Raw genomic sequence first — 15643 nt, 5'->3', positions numbered from 1 at the left:
CATTTAATAAACAAATTCAAACAACTTAATCATTATGTCCCAACAACTTAGTAGCCATTTGAGAGCATAACAACAGAAACTGAAAAAAATATTTAATTCCAAAATAACCACAATTACATATTAATAAGTTGCATGCATTAATGAAGTTGGGCACTATACAACTTCTCCAACTTTGGAATCAGATTGGACAACCTCACCCTTGTTCCTGTTCTAAGTTAATTGTTGAGTGGTACTTGCTTTTTATTACACAAGCCCTAAAAATCCAGTTTCATAAAGATATGACATCCTTGGAAGGAATGCAGTATCATCTAATGTGAAACTCTGAACTAACTTGGAGCCACTTATCTGTATAGTGCCCAACAGAAGCCTTGTGTTTTCCAAAATTTTTAACTATCCTGTAAGACTGGTGAATTCATTGCAATCCTCAGGGTGCCTCAGTGCACAGTTTGAGAACTGTGGGTCTAGATGGAATCCTTGACCTTAGATAGGAGTAGGGACTTTTGCTCTACCATGGCAGGATGATAAACCCAGATATAGTGGAGGTTTATATGCTTGGCACACAGTGTAACTGGGATCTCACAATTCAACCTAGGATTCTACTTAGCCCAAGGAGACTACCAAATGATAGGTACTTCACTGCGAGGAGCCACTGTGAATATTTTATATACAACACTATTTTATGAGAAGCACAGTTATAACTGCTTTTCATTTCATAGTTACTTAAGTAGCATATCTGCTAACCTAATAGTAGTTGTTTTTTTAACTTCACGGTATAAATTACAATTTGGCAAAAGCACTTGCTGTGTTTTCTTTATCAGCTACATTGGCATATACGTATATGTATAACATAATATTCTCAAATATCAGTAATGTAAAGTTGATGAGTTCTCACACCCAATTTTAGATTATTTTAGTTTATATATTTCTAACTGGCTCATTCCAAATTGTGCCTCTAATAGAAAGTTCTAAATTTGAAATAAGTCATGTTTTAAGTTTTGGTGTAACAATTTTGTATAGGTATTTAAAACTTTTCTCATTAGCCCTGGCCAGTATGGCTCAGTTGGTTGGAGCATTGTCCTGTATACCAAAAGGTTGCGATCTGTCCAGTCAGTGTGCACACCCAGGTTTCAGGTTCAATCCCCAGTCGGGGCACATGTGGGAGACAACTGCTTGATGTTTCTCTTTCTCCCTCTAATATAATTTTTTTAAAAGTCTTCTCATTAGCTAGCTATGAAAGCCATTTTACTTTCCCTTTAGAAAACAGGTACGTGTTTGGTATGTGTTTGTTTCTACTTTGTAAAATATATATCAAAATAAAGGAACCAGGTTATTCAGATTTGAACTCATTTAGCTTTCTATGTATTAACTATAACTGAATATATGAGGAAAAGTCATAGTTCTATACTGGTTTCCTTTGGGGCAAAATACCTTGAAGTTTCCAAAACATTAGCAGGCACAAATGCCAAGGGCAGAGGCAGGAAATTATGAGTTTCTTTAAAGAAATATTTTAAAATAAAAACAATTTATAAAAGAGAAGAAAGAACCATTTATGAAAAGAACAGGAAGGAAATTTTGATTGATGACACAAAGACACATAATTATAAAGAAGATTAAAGTTTTCTTTATGTCATAACCATGTTCCAAAACTGGGTTCATTTCTGTATTTTTAAGAGTAATCAATCAATGCATGAATAGATTATCATAGATCATCAAACTTTGGATTGAGGTAGTCACGATACAATGTGAACTCTATTTTTACTTGAAAGGCATGAATTTTTTGCCTAAAAAAGAAAAATTATCAGGACATGATATTAAACCTCCTAGCTGAACATGAAGATTACTAGGTACAGTGCTATGTGTGTACAAACACACAGACATACATTCTTACTTTTAGTGTAAATTTTTGTGGGTGTGATGAGCATGGACATATACCAGAGTTCCTTCAGGAAGAATGGAAGCTGGGAACATAGCTGACTGACAAAGGCCACACTTTCCCCAAGGGCTACTAGCCAATGACTGAATACGGTGGGTACTAGTCCAATAGGAAACTCCTCTAATGAGCAAATTTGGCTCAGGTACTCCCATTTGGCCTGGCTGAAACTTTCTTGGCACCATACTGCAGTTTGAGGCTCTTTACAGCCAAGCCTTTCTTCCTTCTCCCTTCACAGGGTCAGACCAGCATTATAGCTCTCCCCACCCACTCCTGTTCCCTTCCCCTTTATCTTTCACAACTCCCTTCCATTCCTAGTACCATCTTGACATCTGTTTCTCAGAAGCACTCTGGGCATGTTTTAAAATATTTCAACTAAAGAAATACATATATAAATTGCTAAAATGTCAAAGAATACTTGAAATTAAAACAGCCGTGTACTGTCTTATTTCACCACAACCTCTCATACCACTCTCAAATGTACCATTTTCAACTCTTAGTAATTTCTTCTGATTCTACTGCCACATTTCTAAATATGTTGGGTCACTTAGAACTGCATTCAGGTGCATATAACATAAACCTAAAAAAATTATTACTTAACTGAAGGGGAGCTTGTTTTTCCTAAGAGGACAAGAAATCTGGGGTTAGGCAGCCCATGGCTGATAAGACATCTCCACGCTATCTATCATCAGGTACCAGGCACCTACTGTCCATTCCCTTCTCCTTTATTAAGTAGCTTTTCATCAACATTACTCCAGCAATTATCCCCTTTCCTGCATCGAATTTTCCCCCACTGGATCACTCCCATTATCAAACCAACAGAAATAGATGTTATTTCTCCCAGCTAAATAAGAAAATAAACATCTTTTGATCCCACCTCTCCTGCCCTATTTCTTTATTTCCTTTATAACATAATGCTTTCTTATGTTGTAAACCTAATTTCTTTCCTCCCATTAGCTCTTAAATGCATTCCAATCAGGCTTCTGCCCACACCATCTACAGAAACTGCTCATATCCAGGTCACTGATGACCTATGTGTTACTCCATCCTAAACATGTCAAACTTGCGGCTGACAGGGCATTTGGCCCACTGGCTGCGAGTTTGACATGCTTGCTCCATCCAATGGTCAATCTCAGACATCTTGTTACTGGTATCTTACATGCCAGTTATACCTGATTTTCTTCTTGGAACTTAATTTCATGGACACCATAATGCCTTCAGTGTGGTCTACCTCTTAGGCTAGTCCTTCTTATCTCCTTTCTCCACCTCTCCAATCCCCAAATGCTGGAGGACCCCAGGGATCAGCCCTTCAGCCCCTCCCTAGTTGATCTTCAGCAACCTCTGGCTTAATACCATCTGTGGGGTTTCCTCAAAAAGTTCTCTCTCTAGCTCAGACTTTTCTCTGAACTACAGATTCCTATAACCAACTGTCTATTTGATTTCTCCACCTGTATATCTAATGGGCATTTCAAACACTGATGTCCAAAACTGAGCTCCTGATGTTTCCTCAAACTTGTTCTCAATCTTCCCTTTACAGTGAATGGTAACTCTATTGCTCAGAAATTTCTTCTATACCCCACATTTGATCCATCAACAAATCCTGATGGCTCAAAACTTAAATTATACTCAGAATTTGGCCACTTTTCACCACTTAACCACCATTATGACTCACCTGAACTACAGAAACAGCCTTTTAACTTATCTCCAATTTGATCTTTGTTCCCTTCAATCTGTTTCCATCACAATAGCCAGATCGATCCAATTAAAAAATCAGAAAAAAATAGTAAATCAGATCAAGTTCCTCCTCCACTCAAAAATCTTCAAGGGTTTCCCATCACACTTGGAGTTAAGGAAAGTCCTCTCAGAAGCCTGCAAGGCCTTATATAACTAGTGTCTCATTTCCTCTGGTCTCAATTTCTATACTCTTCTCCATCGTGGTATAAATTTAACAGTGTCTTAATGCTGAAACTTTTATTACCTAAGAATAGTTTGTTAAATGATTTTAGAAATTCAGAGCAGGAAATTATCCAACATTTTCTCATAATGAAATCATTCTGGGAGACTGAAAAACAATGAGAAATGTATTTGATAGCTAGTAAAATTAAACTCTGAATTACACCTCACACTTTTATTGCATTTTAAACTAGGAATAGGAATAGTCTGGAAAACCAACTTCAAAAGGCAATTTTCATTCAGAACATACTGATTTATAAACTTATGAATTTGTAAGTGGAAAGAATTATTTTTAAAATGATACAATTTATGTGTAACTGGATCAACAACATGAACTAAGTTCTGGTAATGATGACAACCTATAAAATCTCATTGTTCAACAGAGGGAAAATCCAAGCACTGACTGCATCTTCCGAAATCCTTTAAGTTGTTGCAGTTGCCTTGCTGATTTCTAAACAATTTGACTTTTTGTAGAAATAAGGATCCCTTGAGAAGAAGACAACAAGATAAATTCCATAAATCCTAAATTTGCCATGGAGGGCAAGGATGAAAAAATATTTACCTGATGCACAAAAGAGGGATCCTAAGAGAGCTTATGGTAATGATTTATTTATTTTGCAACTAAGAAAGACTTAAGGGAATCCTTTTAAACATTTAGCTTGCACACCAAATTTTTAATTTACTGTGATATGAGAGATCTTTACGAAAAGACATATAGACATATTTTTAGAAGATCTAGCTAACAGTCCTGTCTAGAAACTAAGGAAGTGGATGGATTATGTTAAGAGGTCTCTCAAAGGTCCTAAAGATGTGGGGACTAACACAGACTTGTGGGCAGGGTGGAGGTAAAGTTATCTTGTTAAAATATATCACTCAAGAGTATGCTGGTTGTAAAAGATCTATTTTAGGAATATCTTATCAATCATAAAAATAAAGCACAAAGTATAAAAAAGGTAAGTTCCGCCTTGGTCCAATGGCTCAGTTGGTTAGATTGTCTTCCCATACACCAAAAGGTTGGGAGTTCGATTCCTGGTCAGGGCACATACCTAGGTTGTGGGTTAATCCCTGGTGGGGGCAAATACGGGAGGCAACCAATTGCCGATCACTGTTTCTCACATCTATGTTTCCCTCTCCCCACCTCTCTCTCTAAAATCAATAAACATACTCCCATGAGGATTTTTTTAAAAGTAGACTCACTGATATAACAGCATAAGAAAACAGTACTTCAAGTGGCTGTAAATTACAAAAGCAATTTTGTATATATTTATCATGCACATTCCTTTTCTGAGTTGAATTAATTCACTAGTGAAGGACATTCCTCTACATGCTCCCCCACACAGACATACACACAAACTTGCTTATTAAATTAAAATGCAATAAAACCTATTTTAAAAGGATTGCCTATTGGGATGCTCCACTGCATATTTTAAGATACCTGACATGTTCCAACTTACCCTGTGCAACGGTAAGGGTGGAGGCCATGAGACACACCTCATACTATAGGTGGTAGGCATGCCCTCCAGTCAAGTAATTTTATGCTTGCTTTTAAGGTGAGTAATGGCATTGAGAAGTACAATTTGAGTTGTACTAACTTTAAAACTTTCTGGAGCATATTTTATATTCAAGTTTTAAAGTCTGATTAAAACTTTTATGAAAACAAATTATAAATTTTTAAATAATCCCATTCTTTTGAATAGTATCCTAAATTGAAATTAAGAAGTATTATGGTTCTAAAAATATTAATTCAGCCTTATTAAACAGTCCCTGGAAAGTAATAATTTATGTCAGTTGAGGAGGTAACTAAATAGTTACCTTCATGAGTAAAGTTGACGAGTTTAAACAAAAAAAAGAGGAAAAATTAGAGTCCACTAAAATGATAGTCTATATTTGAGTAGTAGATTAAGATTATGTTCCTAATTACTACAAATTCAATGTTGTAAATTTATAGATAGAGCCATGAACTTCAGATAATAGTAGACTTAAAGTAAGTCAAATTGTAAGCAAATAAGAATTTAAATTGATACAGGATATTCAATTCCATAAAACAGTTATAATTATTAGAACTGATGTACCTTCAATTATATGTAGGAGTAGAATATGACTAATGATTTTTTTATCATAAGCAAGTAAAATTTTTCTAAGCAAAGAGTATTTTTAAGCCAATCAGCAAGGCTGAGGCATTTGTCCATTATTTTATGATCAATGAACACTAATTATTATGATGAAGTCCTGAATCTAGGCTTATTCAACATGTAACTCCTTATCTAGGTCTTAATAGTGCTGTCCAATAAAAATTTCTTTGGCGAAAATGTACTGTATAGACATTGTCTACTGAACACTTAAAATAGGGGTAGTTCAACTGAGGAACTGAATTTTTAATTTAATTTACATTTATATTTAAATAGCCAGAGGTGACTCGTGGCTACCATATTAAACAGGACAGCTTAGAAGCTTCAAAAAAAAAAAAAGAGCAAATGTCTTATTATGTTAGGTCAATTCTAATCTATTGATTTTCATAAGCATGGCATTCAAAAATGTTTACAGAGTGGTATGCCAAAACACCTTTTGTCCTATAGTTCTATCTTCATTCAAAATTATGATTAAATTTATACCGGTAAATATTTAATACAACAGTCAGACAATTCCAAACAATAAATACCACTGAAAAGATTTTTAGTAGTGCCCATAGTGTGTCAGTACAACTACACTGATTAATGAAGTAGCCTGGTGGCCTGTGTCAATCTGTCTCATGTTAGTTCTAGAATGACTAGAATTCAAACTATGAAATATCCACTCCTAAAAAGTTTTTGTCCATTACCTATCATAACACAAGAATACCAATTGCTGCATAGTTTTCAGCTCCATTGGTTAAACACTGCAAACGCACGTCAAACCATTTTACCTGACAGACATATTTGTTCTTCCATTTGCTCAGCACACACTGACTGTTTTGCATCAGCTCCTGAAGGAAACAGAAGAAGAGAGTGCAGTTGGCTATACACATTTTCATTATCAGTTAAAGTGCCTCTGATTTGCAAACCGAAAAAAAGAAAGAAGAAAAAAGAAAAAAAAAGATCAGCATGCCACACAAAGATGCAACTGTTTTGAAACTCCTCACCGGACAAAAGCAAAGCTCTCATCACCAGGAGAGCCGATCCTTTATGAAAATTAAAGCTGTTGAAAGATGTTTTAAAACAGATTTGTTTGTTGCCATTTTTGAAACTTTTGGAAAGATACCTCCAACTCCTTGAGTGAGTCCCGAAGTTTTTCTGGACGTCTGTTTTTGAGAGTCCACGGATAATCTCGTGCTGGCAAATAAAACATGTACTACAGTTAGTTAAACATGACTTAAGGAAACACTACTGAGCAGTGTGCCTAAGGAAGATTAAAATAAAACACCTCCTTAATTGAGAGGAAGTGGGCTTCATTTCCATCATCGAATGACAGCCTTTTGAAAGGCTTTGTCATAAGAACAGAACTTTTACCACAAAACAATCTTCCTGATCATAATTTTATGATGACAACCAACAAGGCTCAGAGAATGCCTGGGAAAGTTTCCCAGGCCTGTGAACCTAGTAATTAAAGGTAAATGACCCCCTCTTTAACAAAAAATAACATTATCTTTTATAACATTAAATGTTCAATCCAAAAAAATCCAAATTCTCAAGCCTGAAAATTCCTAATGAGTAAATGAATACAGTGAGAAAAGAAGTAAAATACAAAAACAAAATATATACAGAAAAATGAATTTTAAATTAAGCATCACATACTAAGATTAAGGAAAAAATGGAGACAAATCTAAGTTTTAACAAATTAGGCACTAATAGTGCTCTTTTTTATGTAAAACAATCCTCTTTAAAATCTACACCACAATTCAATATCACCACAAAGCTTTGCTGTGTTTTAAATACATTTAATTAAAAGATAAAATTATTTAGTAGAGTCTAAATGTTAGCCTAAGTCAAACTAAAAATAAGTTTTGTTTAAAAAAAATAACAAAATGTTAAATTGATAATATCTATTTCATCATAGGAATAAATTAATCTTTGAATTCTCCTACATAATAATTTTAAATAAGAGTTCTATATATGTGTGTATGTATGTGAATATATATATAATATGTAGTATATAGATATTAAAATTTTACAGTAGAATTGCTGTGTGTCTTATTTCAGCAAGTTTATTTTTAAAACATAATTTATGATGTAGAGAGCATCTGTGCAAATTTTAAAACCTGTTACAGCTCCTAATAGAGTATTTTTAAAAATTAAATGTCAACTTGACCATTTAAAACAAGAGAACAAGTAGGATTTTCAGAGCCATCTATATTCCAAACAAAATGTAAATTATATTTAAGCCATTAAAACGATACTATATTGTAGAGATATTACATTAACACATTTAAATATTTTAGAACGGAAAACTAGAGAGAATAAAATGTTAATATTGTCATTGCAAATCTTATTTTCTTAAAATAGGTAAAACAATGATTTAGGCATAGGACAAATAATAAAATGTTATCAGAATTTAAGCACGATACATTTAAGTATATTAACTAATATAAATATTCATTAAGAAAGTTTATGTTTATATAAACATATAAAAACTGGATAGAGATTTCAATGGTCTAAATTAGAAATTCCTAACAAATACAATTCTTACTCATTTGTTTATATGGCTAAAGAATGAGAATTTATAATTATAAGAAATTTAGAAGGAATATAACATTTCCTATTTGTACAGAAAGCTTAAAATATTTGTTAAACTGAATCTTCGGGGATATTAAAATTCCAGTTTTATAATTATTCCATAAAATATATAAAGAAAGCTTACATTCTGCCAGTTTCTGCTTTGCTTCTAAGTTACCATACTCTGTTGCTGATACTGTGGTGGAAGAGTTGGAAAGAAGAAAAAAAAAAAGTAGAAATTATTTTTTAACACTTTGTATTTTTATATGCACATATATAATGTATTATCACACACCTTGTTGAGATTAATAAATTATGCTCAACTTTTTAAAAGGCAGTTGAAAAAATGCCATAATATAGATGCTTTCATTTCATAGAGGTATTTCCTAAATTTGCAGTGAAAAGGCTTATGTACCACAACAGGTGGGCCAATATCCTGAGCCTGCAATCTCATCAGATATGGAAGGGAACTGCAACCGAGCCCAGAACAGAAGCTGTTTCAGTCTGTCATCAGAACCATGAAGTCAGCCTATTAACGCCAAGCTAAGCACAGAAGAAGCCCACACAAACCCACTTCAACAGAGACCAAAACAGGAAGTAACTCTAGCTAGAAAGACCTTTTGGCCCAACAAAAACTTCTGGGATTAACAGGATTAATCAGATAAAGAAAATTGATCATTCACACAGAAATGCCTATTTCAGATACCAGGTGAGGATCCGGCAGGCCAGCACAGTGGAGCCATGCATTAACAATGCCCTCTACTGGGACACTGATAAATAAACGAGACTAGGCTGTCCAGTTATCAGTCTGATCAGCAGTAAAATGAAAATTTTCATGTTCTTCTATAGCATTTTCTCAATATTGCTTTATTTTATATAGAACAGATATCAACCTTGGCATTTTTCTAAAGAACTGACTTTTCTTAATTCCATAATCTATTAATGGTATTACATAGTTTAGGATATTTTGTTTATAAGAATTAGTTGAGTAGAGCAGACACTTTACCTGGTTGATCTTTCTTGTCATAATACTGGTATATCCCAATATCTCTATCTACAGAAAGGAAGAAATAACATTAGATTATGGTAAAAAAATTCTAGAGAATAAGAAGCCAATCAGACTATATGGCAGGGTGGGGGTGAGTATAGGCAGGGAGGAGGACAAAAGCGGTCTCTTTACCTTACTAGAAATAAAGTAGTTTAAAAGTATCTAGACATGGGTTCAGGTATTACAGGGATACTGGAAAGTTTACCAATGTAATTAGAAAAGATTTACACAAAACTAAAATGGCATGAGGAAAAGAGGAGTAAGGAACTGCAATGAAGGAAGACCACCTCTTCTCTGTCACACCCCCGCTGACATTTTCCACGGGGTGCTACCCCAAGGGAACTGCCGCTAAGACTAAGCAATGCCAAATGACATCAGTGGATGGAAGAAAATGCCCTGACTCTTGGGTTCTGAGCTGTGCTTTCTTTTCTCTTATTTAACTCAAGTCTGGGAGGGTGTTTAGTGGTGAAGCTGTAGAAAAGAAAGAGAGGATTAGAGTAAGGTGTGGATAAATTATCTGAAGCTGTTTAGACTTAAAGAAAAACCTTCCAAACCCATTCAAAGTCGGATGTTCTGCGGAGGCTACAAAAGCAAAGCTAGGTTTTCCTAAATGCTGAGAGTGATTTAATCAAGGAATTCTGTTCTTACAATTTAATTACAGAAGAACAAAACAACTGTGTCCATTTTCTTACTATCTATGAATAGTGAAATATTTTTCTTTGAAGTAACATTTGTTTCCTCCCATGCAAAATAATTCTAGCTACTAACACAAGGACATAACTATTTCCAAAGAAGTGGAAGGGAAGCAGTACAGGCTGCCCCCTAGTGACTGATTGCTCCAATCTTTCTCATATTGAATGATGGAACTTCAAAAAAAATATTACAGCTATAAATTTATATACAGTTTTCAAAATAGCCAATCATGTATACTTACTGAAGCTGTATTTTATTTGTTATGCTATTAATTTTAAATACAGTTTTAAAGAATGCAATTCATTTCTACTAGACTGAAAATATCTAATAAGGCATTATTGGGAAAGGTCATGGGTAGGGATCCTAAGGTATTAGTAATGTTTTCTTTCTTTCTTTTTTCCCCTATTGCTTATGGCTTGATTTTTAAAAAATATGTGCCCTGACTGGGAAATGAATCGGTGACCTCCTGGTGCATGAGACGATGCTTAACCAACTGAGCCACACAGGCAGGACTGTAACTATTCTTTAAAAAGAAGTGTGACATATTCAATAATCTATAGATAAAATTTTTGTCTTGCAGATATTAATTTTCAGTGATTAATGCCTTAACACATATACATTTCTGAAATTTTAAATCTTAATGGAAATGTACTTTGATATTTTGACATTTCCAGAAAATGTTCATAAAGCAAAACATGTTATTAGTTATCATATTTATTATTATTAATAAAGCCACCGGAATTGTACTCTGGTTGGAATCTTTTTATATATATACATTTTTATTGATTTTTTTTAAAGAGAGAAGAAGAGAAGAGAGAAAGAGAGAGAAACATTGATGTGAGAGCCAAACATCTATCGGCTGCCTCCTACACACCCCCTATAGGATCAAGCCCGCACCCTGGGCATGGGCCCTGACCAGGAATTGAACTAGCAACCTTCGGTGCATGAGACAACACCCAACCAACTGAGCCATACCAGCAAGGGCTCTAGCTGGAATCTTAAATTGAAGTATTTTCTTCTCTGATCATAATTGCCTACTTTTTTCATCTCTCTTGATCCCTTACTTCCATATAGCTAGCTTTTATGCTTCTTTGAAATCAATTGCTTAATCCCTTCATTTTCTCCTGGTCCATCAGCCCTTTCAATCTACAAACTCACTTTCTTAGTCGAGAAATATTTCTTTGATAATTTCCTCCTCTCCTTTTTGTTGCTTTTCATGGAGTTAGTAATAGTTGAATTTAGAGTTCCTAGGTCGAATAGCTAACATGCTCTTTCCTATTTATTATCTTTGTTTTTTTTTGTCACAGCATTCATTTCATTTTTATAACACATGTATATTTCAACGTAATTATGTTTTTTAAAAATATATTTTATTGATTTTTTACAGAGAGGAAGGGAGAGGGACAGAGAGTTAGAAACATCGATGAGAAACATCGATCAGCTGCCTCCTGCACACCCCCTGCTGGGGATGTGCCCGCAACCAAGGCACATGCCCTTGACCGGAATCGAACCTGGGATCCTTGAGTCTGCAGGCCGACGCCCTATCCACTGAGCCAAACCGGTCAGGGCATGTTTTCTTAATTATATGTTCATTGGATAAATTTGGAGGGGAAAAAAATTTAAAAAGTTCAATGTGCTATCTTTCCATTCTTCAGAGACATCCACTAATAACATTTGTTGTCTCTCCTTAGAGTTTTTTTCTGTATGTATTTTATTACTAAAGTGCTATAATGAAAATACCATTTAACATTTTTGTTTTACAATTGCTAAATTACTGGGTAAATAAATGCTTATAAATAATGTTAAAAAATAAAATATAACCCTGGCCTGGTGGTTCAGTTGGTTGTAGCATCCTCCTGTACACCAAAAAGGTGAGGGTTCGATTCCCAGCCCAGGCACATACCTAGGTTGTGAGTTCAATTCCCAGTCGGGGTGCATATGGAAGGCAACTGATCAAAGCAACCGATCAATGTTTCTCTCTCTCTCTTTTTCTCCCTTCCTTTCTCTCTCAAATCAATAAAAACATATTCTCGGGTAAGGACTTAAAAAAATGATAAAAATAATAAAATACAAAAGACTATACATATGATAAAAATATACACAAACCAGGAAAGAACAATACCTTTTAAGCCTTCTGTGTGCCCTTTTCTATTTCATCCCACTCCCTCTCTTCTCAGAACTATACTAAATTTTGTTTATAATCCTTACTTTCTTTATAGTATTACATATATATTTGTCTCCTGAAATAAGACACTATTTAATTTTGCCTGTTGTTTTTAAACTTCCACTAAATCAGCGGTTCTCAACCTGTGGGTCACGACCCCCTTGGCGGTCGAACGACCCTTTCACAGGGGTCGCCTAAGACCATCCTGCATATCAGATATTTACATTACGATTCATAACAGTAGCAACATTACAGTTATGAAGTAGCAACGAAAATAATTTTATGGTTGGGTCACAACATGAGGAACTGTATTTAAAGGGCCAGAAGGTTGAGAACCACTGCTCTAAATGCTATCATATTATAGGAACTCTTCTGCAACTTATTTTTAAATTTACTTGCCTAATATCGCATTTCTGACATTCATCTATACTGCTGCATGCAGCTGAAATTCATTCACTTTCTCTGTTGCATAAATGTATTTATCCATTCTCCTGCTGATTGACATTTGGGTTGTTTCTAATTCCCTGGAATATAAACTGTAATATTGTAAACATTTTTGTACAAATCTCTTGGTGCACAAGTGTCAGGACTTTTGCTGGGTATATACCTAGGAGTCGAACTATTAGTCAATAGGTGACGTACTTCTTCAACTATGCTAGATAATGCCAAATTGTTTCCTAAGGTGGTTGGCCCAAATTATACTTTCATCAGCAGTGAGATAAGCTCACTTTCATTCTTTGGTGTGTGTTTTTTCTATTTTCTAATAAGCTTTCTTTTACTCTCTTGAGTTTTATTTTTTTCTGCAACATATTTTTTTTAAATTCCCAAGATATGAGTATAACTTTCCAGTGTTTTCTGAAGCTTCTGGATATTGTTCCTTGCTGTTCATATTTAAAAATGAGTCCCAGAAAGCTGATTAGAAGCTCTGTGTACAGGAGCAGGGCTTGCCAACTGGGGGCTTCACTGATGAGCCAGGAACCCCGGTGCTTCGGCGGAGGATCCCATCATCCAATGTCAGTGTGGAGAGTCTTCTCTCTGGGGCCATGCAGTCACTCCGGAGAGGATTCCCTGGAGCTCCTCCCTTCTTGGGGAATGTCTGGCGGCTGTGGCATTCTCAGAACCAGGTGGGATTAAGAGGACCTTACCCATCAGTGTGCAGGCTTTCATCTCATCCCTGCTTTCAGTTCAGCACCTCTCCCTAGCTTCTTCACTGGGGCTGGGATCCAAGTTTAAAGCCTCCCTCATCAAGTATTTCCACAGTACGGGAGGTCTCTCACTACTTCTCAAGCAGATTTTCAAGTCCCTTGGTTGTCACCCTCATATCACATCCCCATCGTCTACAGTATCTGGCCCCTCAAATTTCTGTATCTTTCTAGAGTTTTGAAAAACAGACTGGCTGTCACTGGAATTCTGCTCTGTAGACACTCGATGTTCAGATTTTTAAGCTCTGCTAATTCCTTCATCCCATCTTCCAAAAATCAACTGCAATCGTCTCCTCCCCTATTCTTAGTCTTTGTGGGTTTATGTCTTATTTTAATTTAATCCATTTTCCCTCAGTTTAGAAGAATTTGGGGAGGAAACAAATGTGTGTTAAATCCACCTGTTTAACTGGAAGTTCTATCCTTAATATTTTAAGCAAGGCAAAAAATGAAATTAAAATGACATTCATCTGTAATTATATGTTTGATATAAAGAAATGATATTTTAAGACCCAGAGTCATAGAAGCGTGAACAGACTCTTGCACCTCAGAGGGAAGGCACGGGAGGGTGGGTGGGAAGAGATCAACCAATAAACTTGTATGCACATATGCATAACCCATGGACACAGACAACGGGGTGGTGAAGGCCTGGGGCCAGGGCTGGGGGGCGGTGGGGAGTATGGGTGCGGGCTGGCAAAAGCTAATGGGGGAAAAGGAGGACCTATGTAATACTTTCAACAATAAAGATTTTTTTAAAAAATATAATAATAAATGATACTTTATAAGGTAAAGCCATATACATACAACTGTCCTCTAAAATTCAAGAGTTGCTTTGGGTAATCAAAGAAAACAAAGATTTTGTAAAATATGTTCCTTAATGATATATACTTTATAATACTAATAAGCATTGTTAGAACACACTTCTATTACTCCCCCACAAAAAAATTGAAATGCAAAGAATATGAATATGATTAATTGTATGTCTTAGCTATATGTTTGAAATATTACTTTCATATTAAATAGAAATGCCTTTACCATTAGTTAGCCTGAAAATATTTATGAATATAAATCAGTCATTATGAACAATTCCAGCAAAAATTGAACATGTATGTATTTTAAGAGGAAAAAAATATTAGGCCAACAAAATTAATTTTCACAACAGAAAATCTAACTCAAGCTGAAAAAATAAGTTAAGCAGAGTTAAGAAATTATTTTCCATTAGCCAATTTTTCATTAAGAATAAAGAAAATAATGCAACTCCAGCTGGAGAATCTAGGCTCTAACCTTTGTTAGTATTTATTTATAATGTTGTAACTTATATTTGAAAAATATTGAAATTAATTCGAGCTCATTTACCGCCAATGTGTAAGGTATTCTTCAAAGACCACAGGTGCAGTTCAGTCAAGCAGAAAGACATCTGATGGCAGAAGGAATCTCTGTCCTGTTTAAAAAATAATTAAAAGGATGTGCCAATTAATTATCTCCGATTGCCAATAAAACCAAGATCCCTAGAAATAGCAGGATCATTTGCCACTACTGATATTTGAAATATGGTTCATTAGAATAAACACTTTAATATACCCTGGGTTAGCCATCCAGGAATAAACTCTAAAAAAAGGAAAAAATACACTTATTTTCCTAGATTTACTATTGTCATCACATTGTGGTAAGAAGAATATATATTTGAGTTTGCAATGACGTGTGGTTTTTAAGAGTCTGAGTATATTTAAAATTATTTCTTGTTTAAGCATTTTAAAAAACATTTTTTAAGGAAAGAAAACATCTGTTAGGTAGTTATTAAGTACAAACATACTTTGTGGTGTATTTTTAATGTACAAAGCAAATATTTACTCTCTCTCACATACAAATGGGCTAATTAAAATAAAAATTGCAAGGTAAATGGTATATAGTTACTATTATAAGAAACACATATACTTAGAAGTAAACTATGTGAAACCATGTTAGTAT

At 34.8% G+C, this 15643-nt stretch overlaps 1 protein-coding gene across 2 annotated transcripts in view; it reads right to left on the bottom strand.

Moving 5' to 3' along the window:
* Positions 1-15643, bottom strand: part of WDPCP (WD repeat containing planar cell polarity effector) — a 236106-nt gene that overhangs the window by 163003 nt on the left and 57460 nt on the right. The window contains exons 2-6 of one of the 2 annotated variants that reach the window (XM_006083288.3): positions 15032-15116; positions 9578-9625; positions 8717-8767; positions 7121-7191; positions 6786-6845 (exon numbers count right to left, since the gene is read on the bottom strand). In XM_006083288.3, coding sequence (XP_006083350.1) covers positions 6786-6845; positions 7121-7191; positions 8717-8767; positions 9578-9625; positions 15032-15092 — 291 coding nt within the window. In that variant the 5' untranslated portion in view covers positions 15093-15116. Of the gene's footprint in view, positions 1-6785; positions 6846-7120; positions 7192-8716; positions 8768-9577; positions 9626-15031; positions 15117-15643 lie in introns of those variants that run through there. The other variant, XM_023746417.1, reaches the window with a different exon arrangement.

This window comes from Myotis lucifugus, unplaced genomic scaffold (genome assembly GCF_000147115.1).
Source record: "Myotis lucifugus unplaced genomic scaffold, Myoluc2.0 scaffold_6, whole genome shotgun sequence".
NCBI lineage: Eukaryota > Metazoa > Chordata > Mammalia > Chiroptera > Vespertilionidae > Myotis > Myotis lucifugus.
This window is presented reverse-complemented; position numbering and strand designations above follow the sequence as displayed.